This window comes from Acomys minous (assembly GCF_964271855.1).
Source record: "Acomys minous genome assembly, chromosome: 5".
NCBI lineage: Eukaryota > Metazoa > Chordata > Mammalia > Rodentia > Muridae > Acomys > Acomys minous.
In genome coordinates this window covers 85,816,197-85,843,120 of record NC_140494.1, presented here as the reverse complement: position 1 = coordinate 85,843,120, position 26,924 = coordinate 85,816,197, and the positions used below count along the sequence as shown (strand labels likewise).

At 42.6% G+C, this 26,924-nt stretch overlaps 1 protein-coding gene across 1 annotated transcript in view; it reads right to left on the bottom strand.

The window, feature by feature from the left end:
* BMPER (BMP binding endothelial regulator) overlaps nt 1–26,924 on the bottom strand; it is a 241,863-nt gene that overhangs the window by 179,116 nt on the left and 35,823 nt on the right. The window contains exon 4 of the mRNA XM_084783929.1: nt 2,864–2,946. Within this exon, the coding sequence (XP_084640055.1) occupies nt 2,864–2,946 (83 nt within the window). The remainder of the gene's footprint in view (nt 1–2,863; nt 2,947–26,924) is intronic.

Below are 26,924 nucleotides of genomic sequence, written 5' to 3'. Positions count from 1 at the left end.
TCAGTTTGATTTGGGTTCAAATCGAGAGCAGCACAGACCAAAGGAAGATAACACAGTCTTACAACAAAGCCATCTTCTTCCGTGAGCCTGCCCCATAGCATCCACCTTAACAAGGGACACTGTAGCCTAAATGTTTCCACATCATCATGCCTGGCTTGGGGGTGTCACTGCTAGAATTTATTACAGCTTTTATTGCATTTGGGGAGGGGGATCCCCAAATGCTAGCCATAGACACTAACAACATATTCTTTAAGCTCCATAGCTGATGCAAGGGCGTGAGCTAGAGTCAATCTTCCTTCAGCAGCTGCTATCCAAATGAGGACTTGCAGGATAATTCTCAGCATGAAGTTCTCATGTGAGCTCCAGCATTTTCTCGTCTAGTTAAGGAATTAAAAGCGGGTAAAAATGTAAGGTTTCCATCATCAAACTCCTCTGGCACAGAATATAAGAAAATGCGTAGAATTTGACGCAAATGGAAACAGACCAGGTCATTAGACCTGTTGTCACCTGTCTGGTACCTACTTGTACCCACTCATGCTGATGTCTGCTAGGATATGTTAATGAGTCTCTCTCTCTCTGCTTACCACCTCCCAGACAGTTCTATTCCCTTTGTGCTGTGGTGAGGCGAGTGCAATGACTCTTGTCCCTGATTTTTGTCCCCTGGAGAAAGGGAAGTGGGAGGCAGGAGCAAAAAGATGCCTGCTGCGAGCCCATCCCAGAAGTGTGTCGCCCTGCTTGTTGGGTGGAAGGACATAAGGGGTGTCGGTGAGGAGAAGGCATGGAAGGTGAGATTCATCTTTGGCAGTATCCTGCATTGGAGTATTTCCTCACTTGCATCTCACCCATCCTCTCTGGGCTCCCCTGATAGACAGGATGATAGACAATAGACCGCACTCTTCATGATAGACAGGAGCCCCCAAATAAAGGCTTCCATTTAATTTAAAGGCTCTCCTCAACCATCCAAAGCAGGGACATTGGCTCTCATCTAAGCAACTTGAGGATTTGTAAGACCTCAGGACTCTGTGCATAGCGTTATTTAGGACTCCTGAACACACATTATTAGCTTTTTTTAAAAAAACAAGCACTGTAGCCAAGACTTCTAGAAGCCCCCAGAAAAGACTGGACATTTCATTGATGAAGGAGCAGGGCAGAAGTGGAAATGTTGACAGGGATGTGGACTTTGATGTTATTAAAACGCATTGCTCTTGTCTCTATGTGATTTGAGTCTGACTGAGTTGGCAATCAAAACTAAACTTAGGGTGCACGTGGTGGCGTACACCTTTAATCCCAGCACTATGGAGGTAGAGACAAATGATCTCTGTGAGTTCGAGGCCAGCCTGGTCTACAAAGTGAGTCTAGGACAGACAAGGCTACACAGAGAAAGCCTGTCTCAAAAAAGGGAAAAAAAGGAAACTTAATATTTTTTGATTCCGTTTATATCTTTTTTTTACCTACTGCTTATTTCACAAATAGCTTACCACCCAAAGAAACCAAAAAAAAAAAAAAAAAAAAAAGAAAGAAAGAAAGAAAGAAAGAAAAAGAAAAAAAATAAGAAAGGAAAAAAATAACTGAGGGCCTAATGATTGAGTGCCAATTGTATAATAAAACCTACAAAATAATAAAACCAATACATGGCTTCTTAAAATTTAGATTTCAGGAGAAAAATGTCAACATCTCGGAGATAAGATTCGAGACAAATATCTAATATTGTACTTACATTTCAGTCCCTTTTGACTACTAACACATATACTGAGAGGTGTAGTGGGTTTGGAATAAAATAGCTTAACAGCACCTTCTCCATAAATAACAAATTTGAAGTTATTTAAAACTAGATGAACTGTACATCTTTTGAGGAGAAGAGACATACATTTACTGAGAAAAAGTGAGGAAGAACTCCAGAGAGTGGGAGTGACTTCAAGAGAAGAATATTCTACCATTATTATATGTTTTTGTTTTAATTTTCCATGTGTACATGTGCATGACGTGGGGGAGGGGGAGTGCTAGGTGCAGGTGTGGAGGCCTGAGCACAATTTGGAGTCTAGTCTCTCATTGTGCCTTACTGTGGGTTCTGAGGATTGAATTCCAGCCAGGAGGCTTGCAGGAGCACACACCCCATTTCCTTCTGAGCCACTTTACCAGCCCCTGGCTGTTAGTTTTCAGCACAATATTTCTATAGAATAGGGGAAGAAGCTCAAGAATTCCAGCTGTCCGTTTCCTCTTTGGTTCACCTGACTGGGTTGGATGCTACAGGATTACAGCCATGCGCAGCAGGCACTCATTTTGGAATTACACAAAAAACAACAGCAGCGGGCTCCATAGTTGTTGAACCAGTGGTTCTTAACACTGGTCGGGCTGAAATCACTGAACTGCCATGTATTAGTTACTTCATTTGAATACAGGTCACAGCTTGGCTCCTGCTCACAGGAAAATGTACCTTACCTAAAAGTTCCTCTTTTCTGCTAACATTACAGTGGTTCTCAACCTGTGGGCCACAACCCCTTTGGGGATTTAATGAACCTTTTATAGGGGTCGCCTAAGACCATCAGAAAACAGGTTTACATAACGATTCATAACAGGAGCAAATTTCACAGGAAGACATGAGCTCCCCAAGAACATAGGCACCTTTCGGGAACCGCCCCAGCCTTGTTGTAATGACGCTGGGCAATTCAGCTATGTGTTCCTAGAAAGAAGTCCTGTTTAGTACCTACCCTGGACCTGTCTCAATCTGGCTACTGTCACAGCAAATACATACAAGGATAGAGTTTCTCTCCGCGTCCCCCAACCTCCTTCTTGTCTTTAGAAGACTCATTCTATTTTGTCTGAAAGTGGCATCTGAGGAGGAGTAAAGTAGTTGGATTTTTACCTGGCACTGGCGCAGGACGCATGGCTCAGTTGGGCTTTGCCATTTGGAAGAGCTGTTGTAGGTTCTTCCTTCATGGGTACAACCTAGACAGGAAGAGATAAGGCCAAGAATGAATGTGGCTACTTTCTCTTTGGAGAAGTCATACTTGTCGTATTAGCCAAGGCTAGCTCCTTGGCAATGTGTTTTATGCTAAGCATAAAACCACAGTAAAATTTTCACTACTGAATCCACTAATATCACAGATTTATTTTCAGATAGAAAACCATATCAACTGTCTTGGCCAGAATATATAAAATTATTATGTATTTATATTTAATCAAATAGAATACCATATCTAAAAAAATACTACAATGAAAGAGATTATAAGAATTCAGAAGTTGCTGGAGTATAAAATGTGGTGGGAAATATGGGTGTTAATTAAAATATATAGAGATTGATTACAAAATTCTAGTAGCTACAACCTTCACTAGATCAAACCTTCCAAGGCATACTTCCAACCTCAATAAAAGAGCTATATGCCTTTCTGTTTCACTTCTGTTTTATCCTTGGGTAGTAAACTTAAACAAATCTGAAATTACTAACTCATGGGATCATACATGCTGAGATAACAGGCAAAGTAAAATTCATACTAATTTGTTGGTTAGAGATTAGAGGTTCTCAAAGAGAGAACCGTTTGTCTTAAGTCCCTGGGGGGAGAAGCCAAAGAAGTAACTGAAAAATATAACTCGCCCGGTCTGGATTCAGTGCTTACTGTCTGCGGAGCTACGGCCTACTCTTTGTCATAAGAAGCACCTGGATACACCTATTGTTGCTGCCACATTAGAAGTCCACCAGACAGACAGATTTGCCAAAATGCATAGAAGGGAGAACGTATAACAAAAGATGCTTGGGACGAAATAGAAGGGCTGTCCCTCCGTGACAGAGCTGGACCCCGAATGCCCAGTCAACCTCAACTACACCAGCTGCTCTTGTTCAAGACGGAAGGACTCACCTTCTTCCATGAGTCCTTTCAGACAGCACCATGGCAAAATGCTCTTAATTCATAGTAACAGAATAATAAAGGGCTTGTGGAATTTCCAACAGATGTTTTCATAAACTCAGGGTCCTGATCTGAATTTCCAGCCTCGTGAATGATTGAGAAAGCCTAGTAATCCTTTGCTCTCTGGTGCCTACACATCAAATGACTAACGTGCACAGCTGATTGGAAACATATCTGGGAAATGCTTTCACTATATATTTTTTAATTTCCTTTGCATGAAGTGTTACAGAGATAAAGTGTTCGACCACAGGAACCTTTAGCACACTACAAATACTTAGGCCAAACCAAGGATGAATACAGTAAATTTTCAACAACGAAAAGCAATATAAAATGATTTGGGCTAGCATAAATCTAACTGAGCAAATGCACTCAGGAGTGACGTGCCATGTGCCTGTCTGATCTACTAATGCAGACTTGTTTGGATAATAAATAACTTGTTCCAAGTGATGGAGGCAGGGAAATCAGAGGACCAAATCCCATTCATGCTAAATCCAAGTAAATACAAAACGCCTGCCAAGTCGGCCAGTCCAGTGGAGTTTCTGGGTGTGTTATGTATTTTCATCATGTGGATTAAAAAAAAAACCATAAAGACAGGGTGACTGTTCGCTACTAATAGGGCAAGTGGTGATCTTGTCTTTTTACACAGAGGGAAGAAACCTGGTAGAAAGGTCGCACAGGCTTAGGAGAAGGTGCAGGCCAGCAACCGCCCCAAGCAATGCCAGGCCATGTGCAGAGAACTCCCAGGAGGAGAGAGCGCAAGGCTGCAACAGAGCGTTCTACTCTGCACAGGATGGACGCATCAGAACAAGCTGTCCACAGGACAGGGAACACAACACTGTTTTTGGCTTCAGACAACTCTGTTGGGAGACCGGTTTCTCCACTGTTCTTGGATATGGAAGGGAAACTGGGCAATAACATTAGGAAATCCGACCAAAGTCAGATTGTTAGACTCGTTGCTTAACTTCCCTGCTAACATGTCAGTCTACAGTGCCCAAGTCCACACAGGAGATTTCTCTGGGTGATGGATGATGCTGGTTGATTGAGTGGGCTCAGAAAACATCTGAGAAGTTTCCGTAACTAATGTAACCCACACCTTTTTCTTCTTCACATACTCTCGCTAGCACCAAGTGGCTACAGGGACTCTGGCACACTGGCATTAGATATGCCATTTCACAGGCAAGAGAGTCTTGGGGATAGGATTATGAAAGACAAGATATTGTTATTGCTCCAGGTCTAAGATTAACATGTTTTCTCAGAGCAAAATGTCAGTGAGCTATGTGAGCACTCCCAGAGAACCTCAGTGTTATCCAAAAATAAATGATCTCCACTTGAAAAAAATTCTAGAATAACTTTTATCTGGCACACAATTTGTGCTAATAAAAGAGAAATCAGGCAGTCTCTTGACCACGATCAACCTTAAAGTTCGTGAGCTGAATTGTACTGTCTCTTACTATACAGAAAAGGACGACAGTGAAAAGTCCCATCACATTTCCAGAAAAGCTTTTCTATCGCCCTTAGTGAAAAAACACTCTGTTTGGTACCCAATTCAGACCAACACTTCTATAAAATACAATAACAATGACTTATCAGAACAATTACATTAAAAAAATTACACACTATATGAGCTTGCTTTTGAAATTGTTACATGTAAAAGGCATAGACTCCCTCTCTCTGGTCAATGTTTCCCGTGGCTGACTCTGTTCATGGTATTGTGGAGCAGCGTTGTTGTCTATGGAACACTGGGGACCTGCAGGGCATGCTCTGAGTGTTAATGGAAAATATGTCATGAGTGTAGGGAACAAACAAAAGGAACAATACAAACTACTAAAGCTCCTGTATTTAGAACTGGAGGCAAACTTGCAGATAATACAGCCTCTCTCATTCGTCTTTCAGATGAGAAAATGTACACAGAAAGTCTGAAGTCCCTACTCTGAGTTAGAAGCAGCTCAGTGTGAAATGAACAAAAATCCAGGTTCCGGGTGAAACCTACATTATCAACACCCATGTTTAAACTATTTATAATATTCTGCACCAGGGAATTAATTGCCCAGGAAAAGAAAAAAAGTAAATGTTCTTCTTATAAAATTAAGTGGTAACTGGTCATCGATACAGTCGCTAACTGAAAGAGCGAGTGGAGTTGGTAGAAGGATGCGGGGAAATACAAAGAAGGCAAGAAACTAGCTTTTCTCTTTCTTCAAATGTATTTATAAGAATTTCCGAGAAGGAAATTTGTAAGTATCTTTTGGTTTTCTGCAGATAATGAACCGTTTTTGAGGTACCAAAAGTCTTTGAATAAAAACACCAGGGCTCCAGCGGGAGGATGTAGTTATTTTCTGATAAAATCACTACAACACATTAAGCCAGCCGTCCTCTCCCCATCCCTGTCCAGGGGAAATCTGACAACTGCAGGAGCCTGATTGCTACAGTGGGAAATGGCAGAGGCTGCAGGTGTCTTAGGGACACAGACCGAAGGGACAGCTGAACACTCGCAGGGAGCAACACAGAATTAACCAAGACAAAGGCCAAATATACCAAGGTTAGGGACCCTCAGTGTAAACATTCATGCACATAGCCTGTGTTCTCTATGCATAAGATGTATAAAGTGAGCGTCACTCAGCCTTCCCAACCTGTGGGTGGTGAGTCCCAAAAGAGCATTGGGAAATAAAGATATTTACGTTATGACTCATAACAGTAGCAAGATCACAGGAAATAGCAATGAAAATAACATTAAGGTTGGAGGGTCACCACAACACGAGGAACGCAGCATTAGGAAGGCTGAGAACCTCTGGCCTAACTGCCCACTTTCCTTTTGCATGTGTTTTTAGCTCTTGAAATATTAAGCATTTTCAGCGGGAGGGAAAAACTTCATAGTACTTTCCTTCCTCACACAGACTCTCGTAAGGAGCCTCTGCCTAGTCACCCAGGCAACTTGGAGCACACTTGGCCATGGAAACAGGAAGGACAAAAATTAATTAAACCCACAGTGAGGCAATAAAACCTTTTTTTTTTTTCATATTAGTTGCAACCTTTTTCAGCAGCCACACTGTTTCAAGGGAGAGAGAATACCACACATTTTCATCATGGTTATTAAACTAGCTATTAAACATCACCAAGACTGTAAAATAATGACACTGGCCTTGTAAGGAGCCAGGCGCCGTTACTGGTTTCTCCTTTGTCTGTATTCTTCTTACTTTCCATGTTGATTCTGAGCAGAGTGCCAGGCTTTACCACTGATGTTAATATCCCCCCGACACTTTAAGGACTTCCCTGTTTCTGTCTGTCTGTCTGTCCGTCCAGGTCTCCCCCTCCCCCCCCACCCCTCTCTCTCTCTCTCTCTCTCTCTCTCTCTCTCTCTCTCTCTCTCTCTCTCTCTCTCTCTCTCTCTCTCTCTCTCTCTCTCTCTCTCTCTCTCTCTCTCTCTCTCTCTCATTCCTAGAACTCTGCAGAGGTTCCCAGGGTTGCTTTCACAACGAACCTGCCGGTACCGATTGCAAGTCCCTTTGCCTCACCTAGGGATGCCGGACTTCCTTGCAGATATCCCTCCCTGTGCGACACTCACTGTGTTTTCCTTCCTGGGAAACCCAAGTCTCAACTGTTCCTTCGCCCACCCCTCCCCCCGGAAGACACACAGACCATTCAAGAGTTGAGCTCACAGCATCTTGGGAACCAGTCTTAAAACTCACCTGCATGAAGTCTGCTTCTCTGCTCTCTCGCCATGCACAGTGGTAGGTCCCAGGGTTTTGGCAACATTTTACATGTAGCAAGTACTTAATGATAAGCATGTTATTTAAGTGATATGGAACAGCATTCACCTATATACAGCTTTTCTTAGTAACCACAGAAACAGAATACAGCAAAGGTGACATTCTTCAGGCGCCCTGTCTCCTGAGGCTCTTAGGCGTATGGACCCCATTAAATTTACTTCCAGAAAAGCAAAGTTCTCCTGGATTAATTCAGATGACTTACTTAATTTTCAAATAATGTGCCTTTTCTTCCCCAAATCTACTTTGGCTTCACAAATTCTTGGTTTATTCTTAGGTTGTTTTGTTGTTGTTGTTGTTGTTTATTTGTTTACTTGACTTTTGGTTTGTTTGTTAAGTGCTTTGTCAGGTTTAAATTAAACCAGACTTGGGGCCTCAGAAGTCACTTCTTACTAGGTGGCAGAAGGAAAGAGTGCAGACAGACCTGCCATTCTTTGCTGTTCCTGGTCTCCAACAGGGCACCCCCACCCTTGGTCTTGGTCAATAAGCCCCAAATTACCCCAGTCCAATACAATTTTTTTTTAATGAGCCACTTTTCAGAACTTCTCCAGAAACATATGGGAGTGTAGTCAGAGGGATAAAGCATAAAGTCTAACTGGCCATTCAAGGGCTTAAATCGTGTCCTTAAGAGTTCATTTAACCCAGGTTTTATTACTCTTCAAGGCCGTACCTGCATGAATCCTGCAGGCAATTTTGCTTATTTTTTGTGGCTAATGGGAATTTTATGGCCAAGCCATTTCCTTCATCCCAAGAGAAGAAGTCAGACTCACTAACTGAGTTCCTAAAGAATGCGGTGTGCCCCTCACATAGCACTCTTCTTGTAGCTTTTCTGTTTTGCATCCCCACCAGGAACTCAATATATGACCTAAATAAATGACAATAGAATCAAAATGGTGGTGAGCTATCTTACTTAACCTGTGATGGCTGCGTGAATACCATGTCAAATACACAGAAATATCCTATGAGTATCAGATCCAAATTCAGCACATTTCACTCCCACATCACCTACATTTATTACTGACCTATGTGATTATTAAAGACTGACAGGTGAGGAAAGTTGGCTGACAGTGCCATGACTTCATAGAATTATATCAGTCCAACATCCGGCCTTGACAGTCTATGAACAACAAATAAATTGGGATTCTTCTCAATAAAATATACTTTGGAGCTCTCAATATAAATTAGAACAGGAAAGAAGGTATGTGGTGTGTGAAGGGAAGAAAACAGTAGTGAACTCTGCTCACATGAGCCTTACCACCTATCCTTGCCTTTGACACATTCCGACCATAAACATGTCTACCTACAGCATGTTTCTCTGTGCTCGGTGGCACTGTACCAGGCACCCCAGCATCAGCACCCCAACGTCAGCAGTGGTAGGAGAGGAAGACGTGCCATTTATGCTCAGCACAGACAGAGGAAGAGACACAGTCATACCCAAGAGTCTGTCCTATCAAGCCATCAGATTAGCTTTCCAACATGGGCAGGAAAGTGTCCTTAGAGGCCGTTCCAAAGATGAGGGGTTTGTTTGTTTGTTTGTTTGTTTGTTTGTCATCCTGAAACCAGAACCCATGACCCCATTTGGCTGCTGTGCACTCTGAAGCTCAGAAAGTGGTACCCAATAGTAACCTGGGGGAAGACTGCACACAGCGCCTTTCAAGGGCACTCTGATGAGATGCTCTAGGATAGCTGAAGGCTGGCATGGTGAGACAAAACGCAGACTCCATAGCCGGGCTGTCCAGAGCTTACCTTTGTGCATTTGTGTTTAAACTCTGCTCTAAATACCTTCTACGTTCGGCCACCACGCATGCCACACTGGGGGTCTTTCAACATCAGAAAACAACCAATACTAAGAGTTCAGAGGACCAAATTCGAAAGCCTGTGGTTCGATTCATGTGTTTTTTCAAGAGGGTAAGTGTTTTACAATTTGGGGTATATGATGTCATACTATGAAAATAAGCTGTGCTTGGGGACAGTGAATACAGTCAAAAAGTAGAAACAGAAATTCTCAGTTTCCCAAATTAATTTCAAAGAAATCAATTAATACCACCATTTTGATGAATGTAAAGAAGAAACAATTCTCTCTCACACACACAAACACACACACATCAAATAGCACATGTGTGACTGCCGTGCTTGAATTTTATATGATGCACTTTTATGGTTCACTAAATAGGCTGTTCAGGACTTAATGAGAGAAAAGAAGTTGTCAAAAAATAATCCAATACTCCCTATAGGACTTTATATTTTACTTTTAACTAACCAGTGGATTGACCAGAAGGTGTAAACACACAGGGAGGTATAAATACCTTGTATAACGATAGTAAGACATCAAAACCAGGACGCTGACATGAATGCTGTGCATACAGCTTATTCACGGTTCACCAATTTTTACATAAATGTAGCGTGTGCGCATTCCTGTAACCAACCAACTTACAGAACTGTGCTAACACCACCAAGCTCCCTTGGACTGTTAATTTACAGCCACGCTCACTTTGCCTCTTCTTATGTTCTGATTCCCTGGCAACCACAAACCAACTCTCAATGTCTATGATCTTGCTGTTTGGAAATATTCTACTAAGGGGATCCCAGTTTGTGTGTGTGTGTGTGTGTGTGTGTGTGTGTGTGTGTGTGTGTGTGTGTGTGTGTGTGCCCTTGGAGAATTTCCTTTAGCTGCACACAGGTTGTTGGGACAAGAGACTATTCCTTTTCATCTCTAGCAATGACACGTCACAGACTGCATGAACATTCACCCACAGAAGCACACCTGGGCTGTTTTATTCATTTATTGTTAACTTGCCCGACTGCTCTTGTTTTACTTTTTGCTTATAACGAACGAGGCTACTGTGCACATTTGTGCTCAGGATTTTGCTTGAGCACAGGTCTTCATTTTCAAGAGAGAACTGCCCAAGAAAGTACTAACCGCCCAAATGGCAAGTGTAGGCCCAGTTTTATGAGGGACTACTCTGTATGACCGAACCACTTGACAGCTTTCCAGCAGTAATATGAGACTTTCCACCTCTTAAACATCACGTGGCATTTACACGTATGTTTAATCTATTTTTGTATGCGAGTAGCACTATCGCACTGTGAGGTGGACTTTCGTTTTCCTGTTGACTGATAATGTTGACCATCTTTTCGTGTGACTAACTGCCACTGCGCATCCTCCCCTCCTGAAATGCCTCAACGGCTTTTGCCTGTTTCCTAACTGTGTTTTGTTGCTGCTGTTGCTTGTGTTGCTGCCGTTGTTGCTGCCGCCGCCGCCGCTGCTGCTATTGTTGTTGCTGTTGGTGGTGTGTTCAGAAAGTCTCCCACAAAGCTAATGAGCACTCTATTGAGGAGGCATACCCACACTTCCTGGTTTCCTTTAGGGATGGTGCTTTTGATGTCAAGTCTCAAAACTTTTTGAACAGCACTAGGTTCCAAATATTACTTTTTCTACATGTTTTTTTTTCTATGCATTTTTCCTTCATAAAATTTTACTGATGGAATTTTCCCATGGTTTAACATGGTAGTTAGACTGTAATAAACATGGCTTTAATATTAAATTTTTCCTTACTATCCAAAGGCACCAAGATTCATTGCAGTAAGTAAAAAAATATATGTGCTTAATACTTTGAAAAATACTTGTTCAGGCTTTATTCGTTTATTTCCATTTTACATGAAATCCTGTGATCAATTTTGACCTAATTTTACTTGCTTAATTTATAAGGTTTGGGTCCAGTATATTGGTTGATTGGTTTAACTTATTACCACTTGTTGCTTCCAAACTGCTCCAGCACAAGTGCTGAAAAGGCTGGTTTCTTCCATCAATTTGCTTTGTTTAAATGCAGTATTTACATGTGTCTGTCTCAGGATTCCACAGTGTGTTTCACTGATTTGTATGTCTAGCTCTTCCATGAGTTCACACTATATTTCTGTAGCTACATTAGAAGTAAACTGCTTCCTCTTACTTCTTTTTTTGCTTTTAAGAATTGTTTCAGCTATTCTAAGTCCTTGACATTTTCCTGTAAATTGTGGAGTAATCTCATATATAATATTCACCTATTGGACTCATGCTTTTAAATACAATTTGAGGAATTATTTACACGAGGACATTAGGCTTGATGCACACATCACTCCAAAGTCTTCTACCGTGGGTTACATCTCCCGATACCAGGAAACATTGGTAAGAAGCAAAGGATTTAGGGGGCCTCTTGGAGGCCTGTAAAAACGCAGAATTCTGCAAAATTGGCTTTCTCTTGTCTGCTACCTCTTTGGCCTGGTCTCCTTTTTGGCAAGTTTGAACTGAGCCGCACTGCTCAAAATGACGTCAAAACTGTGTGGCCAGCAGAGGAGGCTCTTCTGATCAAACCTGAGAGTACATGTGCAGAATCCTCTGGAAGGTTATATGCCGCCCCCCCTGCCCCCGACCTCATGTTATAAAGTAAGAAAGGGTAATTCTTGCCATAATTGAAACACAAGTAGGCAACTACATTGAGAGAAAAAGCTACCCACTCTAGAAACTAGATGAAATTGATAAAGACCTTAAGCTGGGGCAGGAGCTGTTGAAGAAACTGCCTATTATTTGGCAAGAAAAATAGTTTCTAAATATGTGACCACACATCCTTCAGGAAAGGTGGGGAGATGCCTGCAACATGCACAGAAACTATGAGTACAAACTGGTGAGCAAGGAGGCACTGGTGGCAGCTTAGCCAAGCATCTCCGTGGATCCTGAGTCAGGGGATTGTGGGTTTTAACTTGTCAACAGTGGGTGACCTCTGGGGCTCAAGCATTTGGGTAAGGAGTACTGCCCCTGCTTAATATTAGTTACTATATGCTCTGTAAAATCATCCGTCTTTCTAACAACAATACTCAAGTCTAGCTCCAAGTGCTTACTGTACATCCTGCTCTTTACCCTTCAGACCAGATAGAGAACTAGACGATTATTATCGGCCATGTTTTTTCAGTTATAACATTCTATCTGGCCCTCGTTCACCTGGACTTGTGATATAAAACTACGTCATCTAACCAGGATAATGGGCACTCCAGGGGCTCCCAAGCCCAAGCACACTAAACACCAGAATGTCTGGAGGTAAAGACTGTGGATGCCCAGTGGAAACCACTCAATGTTATCAGTGGATGGATGGACAAACAAAATGCTGTTTGTGTATGCAACCAACTGTCACGAAGCCTGTTGGACAATGAAACAATGATGCCAAGTACAATCGTGAGTGCCTTATACTAAGTAAAATAGACGACACAGAAAAGGACAAAGGACGGCTACTTACGTGAGCCATGTAAAATAGATAAATTGGTGAAAACCAGATGTATACTAGAGGAGAACAGAGCCTAAGGAAGGAAGAAGGAATGGCTGCTCAACGGGTACATAGTGGGATAGGAAGGATGCTCTCAAAGCAGGAGGGACTGACGGCCGAGCAGTAGTTTGAGTGCACACTGCCGGACGCTTCCACTTGAGATGGGTTGGACAGCTTTAAGTTATATGCCACCAGTCAGGGGTACAAACAGTGTGGGCCCACTCACCAAAGGGGGGAATTGGAGCTCAGCCATTTCAGGATTTCACAAGCTGCGTTCAGCGAGGCTTAGGAAGAAGTGGTTCGTCCAGGGCCAAGTAACCAGACAGAAGTGGCAGAGTCACGGGCCGGTTCCGTCTTCATTTCCAAGCCCAGACCCTTTTTCGTTTCATTCTCCAAATAACTGAGTCTTTATGGTTTTTCTATACTCCCCAAACCGCAGGCACAGAACGGCTTTGTCTTAATTCCTAAGAATATGAACTATTAGCCTGGCTATTGCGTTTAGCACCTCAGGGTGGCCGTGTATATAAAGGTTTGGGCTTGAGTCCTTGCGCTGCAGTCACAACCTCTCCAGAGTGGCCCGTCCACAGCTGCCCAAACCCAGTACAGCAAAACTCAAAGAGCCCAGACCTTCAGGAGCACCCACGGGCTGCCCCCTGTGCCCAGCGTTAGCCAGCCGGTGCCCGAGTGTGTCTCCCGATAACCAGCCCTTTAAGCACCACACAAAGGGAAACACAGTGAGCTGCTGTGGCATCAGTAACCTCACAGTGAGCAAAGGCGACGCGGCAGTTCACCAACATACCAACACATTCTGCCCACCTTTGTTGTCCTATGAGTCCTGCTACACAGCAGCCTCTCTCCCGGGGAGGTCTCTAAAGCAAATGCACATCGGCCAGCGTGAGGTTCGGCCCCAAACGCTAATCTAAAACATGTAACTCTGAAAAAATTAAAATGTGCCAACTTGTAAAAGAGGCTGAAAGAGCACAGTCTCTCATTGGAGCCCAGGAGGAATTCTTGCCTTCACAACCTGATGCTCATATTTAAGCTTCTATAATGCAGATGCCTGCTAATGCTTCTCCACAGTGAGATACATGTCACAGACACCGACACACTTTCAATGTCCCAGTTGCCAAACCTAGGCAGAAAAAAATTTTTTTATATCTAGAAAGATATGGTAGGGACTCCTGTGCTTCCTGAATTATGCACCCCAAGTCTCCATCCAACACACCGTGATGAACTCTTTTCAGAATGCTACTCTCCACACAAGATGCCATCAAAAGCGTTAGGGGAAACAAAGCTTTGATTCCAAGACTTTTTGATCACGTAAGCGGCCTCACTGTAAAACTGGCAGGGGAAACCACCTTGCAAGGCCGAGCACTTTCCTTTTCCCAATATGTGCATTTCCAGCACTCACAGAACTGTTTTAAGGACACCGACAGAGAATGTCAAGCCAGATGACAGATGCATATTCCACGTGACATTTTAGAGAGAAAGCAGATAATCATACTGAATGAAGTAGGAAGGAAATAGAAAGCTGGCATCCTAGTCACCTCTTCTGTATAATGAAAAACATGCTGAAAGTCATACTCAGGTTATCATTAAGTGGGTTAGTACTGAACAGAGTGTATATACTATCATAAAAATACATTTAGGTTGTCTGGAATTCAATGAAGGAACCTTAAAGATTCAGTGACATGGAGCCGGCTGACTCCCCTTAATCATTCATTCTGAGTTGCCTATTCTTACTCTGCGTCATTTTAGCCCATTGTTTAGGTGGGTCGGGTAGTACACTAATATAAGGTGTTGGCTCGGGCAATACCCCATCACGGGGTGGTGTTATAAGAGCTACGTATGCTGAGCCGGAAAGACTGCAGTCTCTTCCTGTTCTCACTGTCTCTGCTATTTCCCTTCCTCCTACGTCTCGTCACGGATGGCCACTGTCTGGCAGGCACGCTGGGCAGAGCTGAGGAAAGCAGGAGAAGGAATGGGAGGCAGGGTCCCTGCCAGCTTAGTGGGAGCTCCAGAAAATAACCACGTTACAGTGAGAAGGGAGCGATAGCCAGCTCTACACCGGGTGGCCACCGGATGGCCAGGAAACGGTGCCTGGCTTGAGAGCTGCAGAAAAACACCAAGCTAGTCAGGTGACAGGCGCGCGAAGTGAACAGTGTGTGCAAAAATGCGGTGGAGGCAATCAAGCAGAGCACACAGAGGAAAAGTAGTGAACGTCTCCTGTCATGGGCAAACTAGAACTAAGTAGTGAGCAGGGCCAGACCAAACCAGCCTTGTGGTCAGGCTCCCTTGCCTGAGCAGAGGGGCAGGAGTGACCAAGGATCAGCGTTTGCCAGGACTGAATCTGCGGTGATCTGTGGACTGCCTTACAGATAGCCCTATGCACCATTCCGCCTGGGTCTCTCCACATGCCTGGGTCTCATGCACTTTGTTCACTTTCGTTATTCTATCAGCCCTATTACACCTCAGCCTCTCTCAAAGGGAGGTCTGCATGGTAGTTGTTCTGGGTGTGGCTGGCAACATGCTAACACGGGTGTCAAGATTGCTTTCCCTGGATATGCATCCAGCTGGGGAAATCCCTTCATTGAGTGTGGGCTTACAATGGAAAGCAAGGTATATCACCCTAGCTATTAGGATATGTTACCAGACAGGGGAGAAAGGGAAGGAGATTACACACCTATAATTAAGTTCCCTGATCACATTAGTTTCCTTTCGTGCATGTGCTTGTGTGTATGTGTGTGTGTGTGTGCATGTGTGTGTCTGTATGTGTCTGTGTGTGTCTGTGTGTGTGTGTGTGTGTGTCTCTGTGTGTGTGTGTGTGTGTGTGTGTGTGTGTGTGTGTGTGTGTGTGTGTGTGTCCCCTGATTGGCAGTGGGGACTGGACCCGTGACCTCATGCACAGTAGACAATCTCCCACACAGATGTACCCCTAGGCCTCCACTTACTTTTTACGTTGAGACAAGGTCTCACTAGGTGGTCCAGGCTAACTTTAAACTTACCATATAACCAAGGTAGATGTGACCTTTCTATCCTCCTGCCTCAGCCTCCAAGTACCTGCAATTCAGGCCTGAGCCACCAGCTCTAGTTTTCTAATCAGTTTTTACTTAATCCACTTGACATTACCTTGAGTGAGCTAGATGTAACGGGCAAGCTTTGTCAGCGAGCCGAGCCTACAAGCCACAGAGATGCTTCACTGCTGGCACTGAAGAAGGAAGCCGTTCCACAAGCTGCAAGTGAATTTTGCTGAGAAAACTCACGAGTACAGGAAAGGGCTCTGAGGCTCGGGCAGGACCCCAGGCCTGGCTGACACCTAGACTACAGCATCCCAAGGCCCAGGAACGCACCCTAGAATGTTAACACCATGCCACAGTGGGATAATAATGAATGTGACTTGAGGACATTAAGATCGTCATAACCAGGTATGCATCGATAGAAAATTAATCCTTTGGGCGTTCACGGAAGTCATCTTTGTCAGGCTGCCTGTAGCTAGAGAGGATGTCTGTGCTCTGATGAGACTCTTTGAGCAGAAGATAGCAGGGAGACCCTTCTCTGAGGAATGTCCCAAGCTTGGTCCACTCTAGAAAGGTGAAGCCAGATGCCCCTGACATCATACAAGCTTTAGAATGTTAATCTCCTAACTTAAAGGCAACCCCAAACTCTCCAGGAAAATCCTCCAAAACCTGAAAAAGGACTGAGAAAACGGACTGAGACAAATATAACAAGGATAACTGATCTCTGCCTTACGCTCCTTTGCCAATCTTAACAGCAAAATCAGATTTCCGTAAAGTACAATCTTAATGTGGACAAGGTCCTTTTAAACAAATAAGGTCATGTTTAGTTAAATGCCAAAATGCCCTGGCTTATTTTATAGATAAATAATCTATGAGTTACAACATTGTATACATCTTTTTTCAGTTAGGGAGAAACAAGAGGGAAAGAAACCCTTTGTTGTGTGTGTGTGTGTGTGTGTGTGTGTGTGTGTGTGTGTGTGTGTGTGTGTGTGTTTTGTTGTTGCCACTGTTGCTGTTTTTGTTTGCTTGTCGGTTTGTTTTGTGTGTGTTGTTTTGTTCTTGTCTTTAAAAACGCACGGCAAAGCTTACTCACATCTCTGAAGCTGCACAGATAAAGTGAGTTCTACTCACAGGTGAATATATATATATATGCGCCCAGGAAGCACACAGCACGCATTTCCTGCAGCTCTAAATCACAGTGAAGATTATGGCATTGAAAGCTGGGAAGCTCAAAATGGTGGGGAGACAATACAGTGTCCCCAAGATGTTTTAAGTAGCAGGTAGAATATAAACTATAAATACCCAGAAGTGAAGATAGCGGAGAACTCTATATGGCTAGACATCACATGCACACACAGACACACACAGACACACACACACACACACACACACACACACACACGCACACGCACACGCACACACACAGACACACACACCCCACAGAGGCTAGCTGTCAAGAATCTGGTAACAGATTATCTCCAGGACAAAATACAGAATAGTAGGGTCAGGAATGGGGGTGAAACATGCTTTATTATATACAAACTTATGAACTTTTAATTCTCTGAGTACGTTTTATTAAACATTTTTGAGCTGTGCCTGTTAGTGTATGTCTGTGGTCTCGCTGTCAGAGAAATGAGAGATGGGCCTGAAGCTACAAGTTCAAGGCCTACCTGAGGAACATGGCAAGATGCCACCTTAAGAAAACAACAGCTATGAATCCAGACACATTCATATAAAACTCATCTAAATTGTTTCCCTAGAACATCACAATCATGGTAAAAAATTACAGCTATGTTTTTTTATTATTATTAAGGACTGCCACAGCAGGCCAGTTACTGACAGTAATCCATTGCTTCTTAAGCCACAAATGATTTTCAGTCACTTCCACAAAGCTGCTCTACTCACAAACTTCTTTTAAAATTACAGGTCCATCTTAGCCATAAAGGCCAGGAAGGGAGAGTCCACCAAAAGACAAAGAGCTGCCAACCATCCATGACTCTTACCTGACAGGAAATGAGATACAGCCCTTGACATCTGGATCCCTTTAATAAGCACTGTCAGAGCTCTCTATCCAGTAATTTAGAATCGTCCTACCCCGCACCTCAGGCCCAGTACAGCATCATTTACAAAAACCCAAGACTGAGGTTAGCCTTTTCTTCCAATTCTTTCTCAAATTCATCCACAACAGAGTTTGAATAACTTGGGAGACAGACCTTTGACCCAAAAGTAGGCCCTTCCTTTCGAGTGTATAAAACCTGGAGCAGGCAGTGTCTAGGTGGATCACACACTGGCTACCTGACAAATTGGTCAGGTCAGGGTGGAAGGAAAGCAGAAGATGGGTGAAGGGTGACTGCTATTTGTTTGGGGAACAGTCAACACACGGCACTGATTGCCAAGAGAAGTTCGGCTAGAAGGAAACAGCCTTACGCACAGCCTGCACTATTTGAATAGCAGCCTATAACCAACAGTGTTCAAGCTACTGCTACTGCTCACGATCTTCATTGGCTCTTACTCATGACCGGTCTATCTACACAAGTGAGTGCAGTTCCCTTATCATCCTCGTGAAAGGCAGCATTCTTACTTAGCAGAGCCTTGGGGGGGGGGGTTGGCTTGAGGTTCGGTGCTCTATTTCCTCCTGTCCATCTTAGCTACTGTTCCTGCTGCTATGATGAAGCATCATGACCAAAAGCAAGTTGGGGAGGAAAGGGTTTATTCAGCTTACATGTCCACATTGCTGCTCATCATCAGTGGAATTCAGGACAGGAACTCAAACAAAGCAGGAACCTGGAGGCAGGAACTGATGCAGAGGCCGTGGAGGGGTCCTACCTACTGGCTTGCCCATCATGGTTTGCTCAGCCTGCTTTCTTGTAGAACTCAGGACCATCAGACCACCACAGATGGCACCACCCATGGTGGCTGGGCCCTCCCTTGTCAATCACCAATTAAGAAAATGTAGTCTTGCCCACAGGCCAATTCTCAATTGAGGTTCCCTTCCTCCCAAATGACTTTAGTTTGTGTTAACATAAAAAATATCCAGCATACTTTCCATAAGATATGTTTCAATCAAATATGAAAGTTTTAAAAATGGAATCCATGGCCTACAACCCAGCACCAACAAGACAAAGCCCAAAGGAACCAAAGGTCAGAATGTAGAAAATAAACACCACTTGACAAATGATCCACTATTTCTTTTCTATCTTTCAGCAAAGCATGTGGACAATTGATATTTCACGTGTAATATGAAGATGGAATTTGACCTATAAAGTTTGAGATACACCTTATTTATTTATGATTGCCTAGCATATATTCAGATAACAGATACTTTATTGTTTATGAAAGAACCCCAAATTAAAGGGTGATTTCAGTCCAAGTAAATATGGAAGAGCTGCCAAAACCATGTGCCTGACTTCCAGTGATCTCATCTGTTTTCATCAAACAATACTGAGCTTTCTCAAATTAGGTTAATCTTTCGCCTAGTTATTAGGCTATTTGGATACAAATTTATAACCATTATTAGTAAAAAAGAAAAACAATCTTGAGAGTATGCTAAAATGCGTGCTTGAAAAGAATTAGCTATAATCTACTTACTTTTGCTTTAGGGACTATTCTGGGTTCATAAAAGTTAGGAGCAATCAGTTAAAAGCATCCTTTGTAACTAGTTGGCTTGTGGCTGGGTAACACCATTGAGTTAAAGAATAAATGGAAGATCTGATCAAGATGATCAGAGGAAGTAGGGCTCTGGAGTGCATGAAGTCACAAACACATAATGGCAAAGCCTTTCTGAGGAGACTTTTGGAGGAAGGAATGGTCACATGTGTGCCCTCCAGCAGACCTACTCACCCACTTCCCGTTCTATATTAGCATCCTTCTCAGAGGAAAATGGCTCCAAGTTAAGATAAGACTAAGTCACATTATTGTCTGGCCTTTCCCTTCCCCAAGTAAACAACAAACAAGAACTTATTCTAAGTCAGCAGCGATTCAGTGGGCCTGAAGTGAAGCCTGGGGACAGGGGTTTTAGCATAGTCAGTCTTGGGTGATCTGGGGCAAGAATAATTTTCAGGAACTTTGTGTAGACCTTAACCATCAGGAGGGGGCCCCTCACAGACTAGGCCCTGGAGTTGTCACTAATTCCTTCTTGTTTACAAAGATGCATTTGCCTATTCTACAAGAGATCTACAGGCATGTGCCTGGATCCCTTGTCCAACAAATGTCCCTTTCCTTTTCTGTTCCCTTGCCGGCCACTCTGAGTTGTCCTCCCCACCAGCTGGCATTGGAGGCATGAACGCCCTTTGATTTACCTTTAGAAAAATGACACCGAGGCAACTGGATGATTTAACTTGTGCAGGTTCTCAGACCAGTGAATAAATAAATAAATATAAGAAATCACCTCACTATCGTGAAGACTGCTTGTCAAGCAATAACATTCTACTCTAGTGTCCAGTAATGAGGGAAAACAAGTGCCACTGGCACTTCCTGGAAGATAAAAAAATAAAGGGAGTTCTTAAAATTCACCAGGTAACCACACTTCAAAAGATGCCCACAACTGTTATGGGCCATGGGGCAAAAGCTCTTAGAAAAAGCAAGCAGGGAACTTTTCAGGACAAAACGATCATTGTATCCATGATGAATTTTCCTTGTGAGAATGATGACATCGAGGGGGGGAACTGAGAACCTGATCATCCCCTGGCCTCTAGCAAGGGATAACAATCACTCTTAAAGACCCATGGAGAAGGGGCAGGGCCATAGAGGCCAACACACAAACATCAACGTCTACAGTTATTGGGAAAGGAATAAAACTGAGCTTTGCAAGACTACAAACGAACTATACATCTCAATAATAGAAGTGGCTCAAACACATGAAGAGCCCGTAAAATAAAATATAAACATAGGCATAAAGATCTAGGACAGTACATGTCCTAGACAGTACAGTGTTTTGGTAGTTTGGATGAGAATGGTCCCTGTAGGCTCAGACGTTTGAATGTTTCCATCCCAGTTGGTGGAACTGTTTAAGAAGGATTAAGAGGTGTAGCTACTTATAGGAATAACAGCAGGCAGGATACCTCTCTTTCTTCAATAGCCTGTATGCTACTTTTAGCTGGTTCTAGAACTACACTTCTGTATCCGTGAAAACAACGTATCTCCAACCCTCATTCTTCATCAGTTAGGGACAAACAGATCACCAATTCAGAGGGAAATACCTGGCCTTCTCCTAAGCCATGTGGTACCATCTACCATAGTAGATCCTATACACACCTCCGCGGGCCTGGATTCCCAGGTGACTGTCTTCAAAGCACTACAACACATGCACACAGCAGGCCTCACAGGTTGACTCCCAGGCTGCTTGGAAAAGTTGAAATTCTAAACATTTAGAACAAGGGAGATGTTAGATGAATCATTGTATTATCAATTCCACATTATCCATGCAGCAACTGAGAAGCCATGAACTGGACTGGGGAAATTCCTCAATAATCATATTATCCAGGTATTGAAAGCAAATTGCAATGGAGTGTGTATGTACTCTATTCCATTTCTGTACAAGAAAAGTGCACATGCAGAATTATGTCACAAAAACCTGCATACGTGCTCTCATGGTCATAAGAAATTGATAACAGGAAGAAGAAGAAGAAGAAGAAAAAGAAGAAGAAGAAGAAGAAGAAGAAGAAGAAGAAGAAGAAGAAGAAGAAGAAGAAGAAATTGATAACAGTCGTTTTTGAGCTGGGTGGGGTTTTGTCAGATCAGAAACACTTGCTTTCCCTTTACTGTTTAAACACTTAGGGTGTTAATGTATTAATGTACAAGTTGTCTAAAGTTAAAATTTAAATATAACTGTGCTAAAGAAGTAAGTGAAGAAACTGCCAGGAAAGAATAAAAAAAAATGTCCCAAGAAATAATGGGAGGTGGTTAGGCAGTTTGCGGATTCAATCCCCCCATGTCCACTTATTCACACACACACGCACACGCGCGCACACACACACACACACTTGAGTAATGGAGAAAGACCTTTGACATGCATTCAGCAGCATGCCAACATCTGAGTTAGATTTTCTTGGTCATTATGGGCTGTTTGGCTTGGGTTTTCTCTTGTCATCATTCTGAAAGTTTCAAAGTAGGAAAGGGAGCAAAGGGTCAGAGAAAAACTATGGCCTCCCAGCCACACAGCACAAGTTCTCCACACATCTCCCAGAAATGCTCAACTGGGACAGATAGTCCCTCTCAGCTCCAAAAGGTGCGGCTGTCATGTCCCCAGCAGGAGGTGTTCTACTCATTTCCTTCTTCTGGCATCAGAGATTGTCCCACCTCAGCCTGCGTGGAGCACAGGCAGGGATAGGGGGTGGTCTCAGTGAAAGCCTATAGTTACAGATACAACATCTATGAGTTAGATGGTTGGACCACCTACTTCTGGTCCCATCTCAGTCATTCACCAGCTCTGTGATGCTATCCACATCAAGAAAACCCCTCGGTGTCACCATTTCTTCATAACACAAAATGTGGCTCTGACAATGCCTCTGACATCACAAAGTGAGGAGTCCATACTGGCTGCAAGCAAGGGCTTCCTAAGTACTCTGTACTTTCGATTTTGATAAAGAGGACAGAGACTCTTTGTAATTCATCATCATCCCTGGCAAGGCATTTAATCCAATATTTTCCCTGGTCCATTGGCTCTTGAAGAACACTCAATATGCTTGCAATTCCCTAAGGACAAAGACTCTCAACAAAACATTTACTCCTGGGTCACACAAAGAAACCAGGCTGCGTTTATGGCTGCTTCACTCTGTCGGCATAGAAGCAGCCTGCCTCTGGGTTGCTCATCACCTGCCACTGCCACCAGGGACCCAGGATAAAAAGGACAAACCTGCCACCCATCACTTTCTTACTCTCTCCCTCTGTCTTTCTCTCTGTCTCACTAGGGCGTGCCCCGCCCTTTCTTTTCCCATGTTTCTACAATAAATCTTACATTGTGTACGTTGTGTGGAGCCTAGTTCATATTTAACACATCAGTTAGGAACATCAAGTTTCAGCTTCCTGTATGTTCTGCTAGTGACAAAGAGGCTACACCCAACATGGCTAGAATCAGCTCCTCTAGGAGGCCTGAGGTTCACACCTTGCACCCACCCCTCAGGTACATATCTCTGTGAAAGGCCCACACACATTTCAGGAAGCAGCAGGCAATGCCTCAGAATGGAGAGGCCTTCAAATCACAACACAGTCTACTAGCTCACCAGTACAGTGTGCTAGCTCATAGGAAACAGAAAGGGCTGATCCTCTGAGAAGAAAGCACACTGCAGTTTGTATATCCTATATATATTATATACATTATCTACGTTCTGTACAGTCAGATTAAACATTTGGACTCTGATACAATTTTGCCTAAACATCACTTGTTCTACAGCATCAGCACAACGTGCTGTACTAATCATCGCCACTGTGTCGTTCCAACTGAGAAAGAGAAGGCAGCAGCCTCAGTGTTAGCATGGGGACACCCGTGGGAGGACTTAGCAGGAACACAGCTGCCACAGCTGGCCTGGGACTTACACTACAAATTAATGACCCATTATTGTTTTTCCCTGAGCTAACATATGGTACCAGAAGGTTACTGGAGTTTACCAGGTTCCTCAGGAAGTCAAATCCTGAGGACCTCAAGGTTTATTCTTAGGTCTATTGGAGTTAGTTCAATTCCAATAAAATGTTCTAGGATTATATGTACCTTAGGTATAGCTTTCCCTTGGAAGATTAGGATAATTAGAAGACAGAGTGAAGGTGAAGTAGATGGACAAGGGAAAACGGTTGCACACTTCAGACATTACAAAAGCCAAGAGTTCCCTGTGTGTACACAGGTTGTGTTGTGTGTAGACAGCACCACTTGCTTGTCTACCATGAACATCACTGCAAACATGGGAGCTTAAGACAATGGGAACAGAAGTAGAAAGTAGCTTCCCAAAGGCGGGACACAAAAAGGAAAGGAAAATAATAAAAAAGACATTGGTTATTAGGTATACTGATATATTTTGGTATTCAGTGGCCCAATAGGGTGACTACAAAGAATGATAATTTATTGTCTATTTCAGAATAACTAAAGTCAACATTTCCAACATTAAGAAATAATAAATGTGCCCATCCTATCTCCCATGACCCCAAACCACAGGTATCTGAGGATATCTGTACCTGAGCTACAAGTGTACTGTAAATTAGCCATCTTCTACCCATTAGGATACTATCACTGCCGGTTAAAGATATTTGCTAAATGCCTGTGAGCCCCAGTGATTTCTCTCATCTTTGGTCCTTGCTGGTACTCCAACTTCAACTTCTGAGAAACTACAGCAAGAACTGGTGTGTTCAGAAGCCATATCTTCCTACAGCTGATCTAGGGCCACATTTGATACTCCAACTGCACAACAGCACTGAGTGACCCCAAGACTGGCCCCCAAGCACTGATCAAATACTTGCATGTGAAAATGAAAATACAATATACCAAAATCTGTGGGACACCATTAAGGCGGTCTGACAGATAAGGAAAGTTTGTAGCTAAAGTGCCTACAGCAGAAAACCAGAGCCAACCCAAACAAATACCTTAATGATGCACCTGAAGGACTTAAGAAAACAAGAACAAATTCATATCTCAAAACCAGATGGGAAGAAATAACAAAGATCAAAACATAAATTAATAAAATAAAAATGAAAAAAATCAATGAAATAAAGAGCTAGTTTTTTGAAAGGTTGACACACCTTTAGCCAAACAAACAAAAAGAAAGAATAGAACACCCAAACTAATAAAACTGGAGCTGAAAAAGGAGAAAGTACAACAGACAGTATTAAAACCCAGAGAACCATAAATACTTGTTTCAAACCCATGGTCTGCTAAGTTGGAAAACATTAGAAAGGATGACTTTCTTTTTAAAGCTTTTTTAAAAGATGTATTTCTTTATGTATGTGTTTGAGTGTTTTGACTTCATGTGTGCACCATGTGTGTGCAGTGCCTTTGGAGGGCAGAAAATGTCATTGGAATCCAAGGAAGTGGAGTTGCAGATGTTTGTGAGGCATATATGGGTGCTAGGGATTGAGCGCAGGCAGGTCCTCTTCAAGGGCAGAAAGTGTTTTTAAGCACTGAGCCTGTCATTGAAGCATATGACTTACCAAAGTTAAACCAAAAAGAGATTTATAGATGTAAACAGATCCATCACAAGGAATGAGAGTGAAACAGCAACAGTAAATACATAAGTAGGTAGATGATAGATAGATAGATAGATAGATAGATAGATAGATAGATAGATAGATAGATATCCCAACCAGAAAACCTCAGGCTCCGAATTTACCAGACATTTAAAAAATAAGGAAAATTATTCCATAGAATAGAAAAAGGAAAGAATACTTCCAAATTTCTTTCACAAGGCCAGAATTACACTAATACCTAAACCAAATAATAAGACAACAAAAGGAAAAAAAAAGAAAATTGTAGACAAATCTCTCTGATGGATATGGATATAAAAATTAAATGGAATACTTGCGAGCTGAATTCAAGAACACATTCAAAAGATTATCCACCACAACCAAGACAGCTTTATCCCAGCAATAGAGGGATGATGGCTCAACATATATAAATCACGAAATGTAATTCAGTACACAACTAAGCTTAAGGACAGAAACCACATGCTTATCTAGTAGATGCAGAAATGGCTTGTGACAAAATCCAACATCTCTTCATGATAAAAAGTCCTAGAGAATCTAGACATTCAGGGGTGATATCTCCTCATAGAAAAGTCAATAGGCAACAAGACCCCAGCCAGCATCATCCTAAGGGAAAATCTTGATGCATTTCTACTAAAATCAGTAACAAGAAAAGATGTCCTCCCTCCCCTGTTCCATATACTGAGTGAAGTCTTAGCTAGGTTAAAAAACAAAACAAAACAAAACAAAACAAACAAACAAAAAATAGGTCAAGGGCTTACAGATAGGAAAGGAAGAGGTTAAGGTGTTGTTATTTACATATAATATGATTATATGCATAAAAGACCCTCACCCATCCATCAGAAGCTACAGCTGACAAGCACTTCCAGTAAGATGGCAGAATATCAAACTAGCACACAAAAGTCACTACCATTCCTATATATCAATGATCAATGACAGATATACTAAGAAAGACATCAGGAAAACAATCCCACTCACAATAGCCTCAAAAAAAATCTACCTAAGGAAGTGAAAGTCTTGTATAATGAAAACATTAAAACCTTTAGAAGAAAAACTGAAGAAGAAATACCTCCCATGCTTATGGATCAATAAGATTAAAACAATAAAACTGGCTAATGAACAAAAGTAATCTACAGATTCAATCCCAATCAAAATTATAATGTAATTCTTCACAGAAATTAAAGAAATCTTAAATTCCATATAGAAACACATGCATGCACTCACACACACACACACACACACACACACACAGAGAGAGAGAGAGAGAGAGAGAGAGAGAGAGAGAGAGAGAGAGAGACAGACAGACAGACAGACAGACAGACAGACAGACAGACAGAGAGAGAGACAGAGACAGAGAGATAGTAAAAAGATCATCCTAAGCAATGGCAGAACTACTGGAGATATCACCATGTCTAACCTTAAGTTATGCTGCAGAGCTTTAGTACTAAAAACAGCACAGCAGATACAAGGCCGTGAACCTGTAGCCATCTAATTTCTGACAAAGATGTCAAAAATACTCACAAAAGAAAAGACAGACTTTTTAACAAATAATTCTGGAAAAACTGGACAGGTACATGAAGAAGGATAAAACTAGATACTTATATGTTATTTCTCACCCTACACAAAATTCACCCCAGATGGAAACAGGGCCTCCTCAGTGTCAGACCTGATACTCTAAGTCTGTAGGAAGAGGAGAAAGTACACTTTACCTTCTAGGCTCGGGTAAGGACTTTCTGTACAGGACTGCACCAGCACATGAATTCTGAG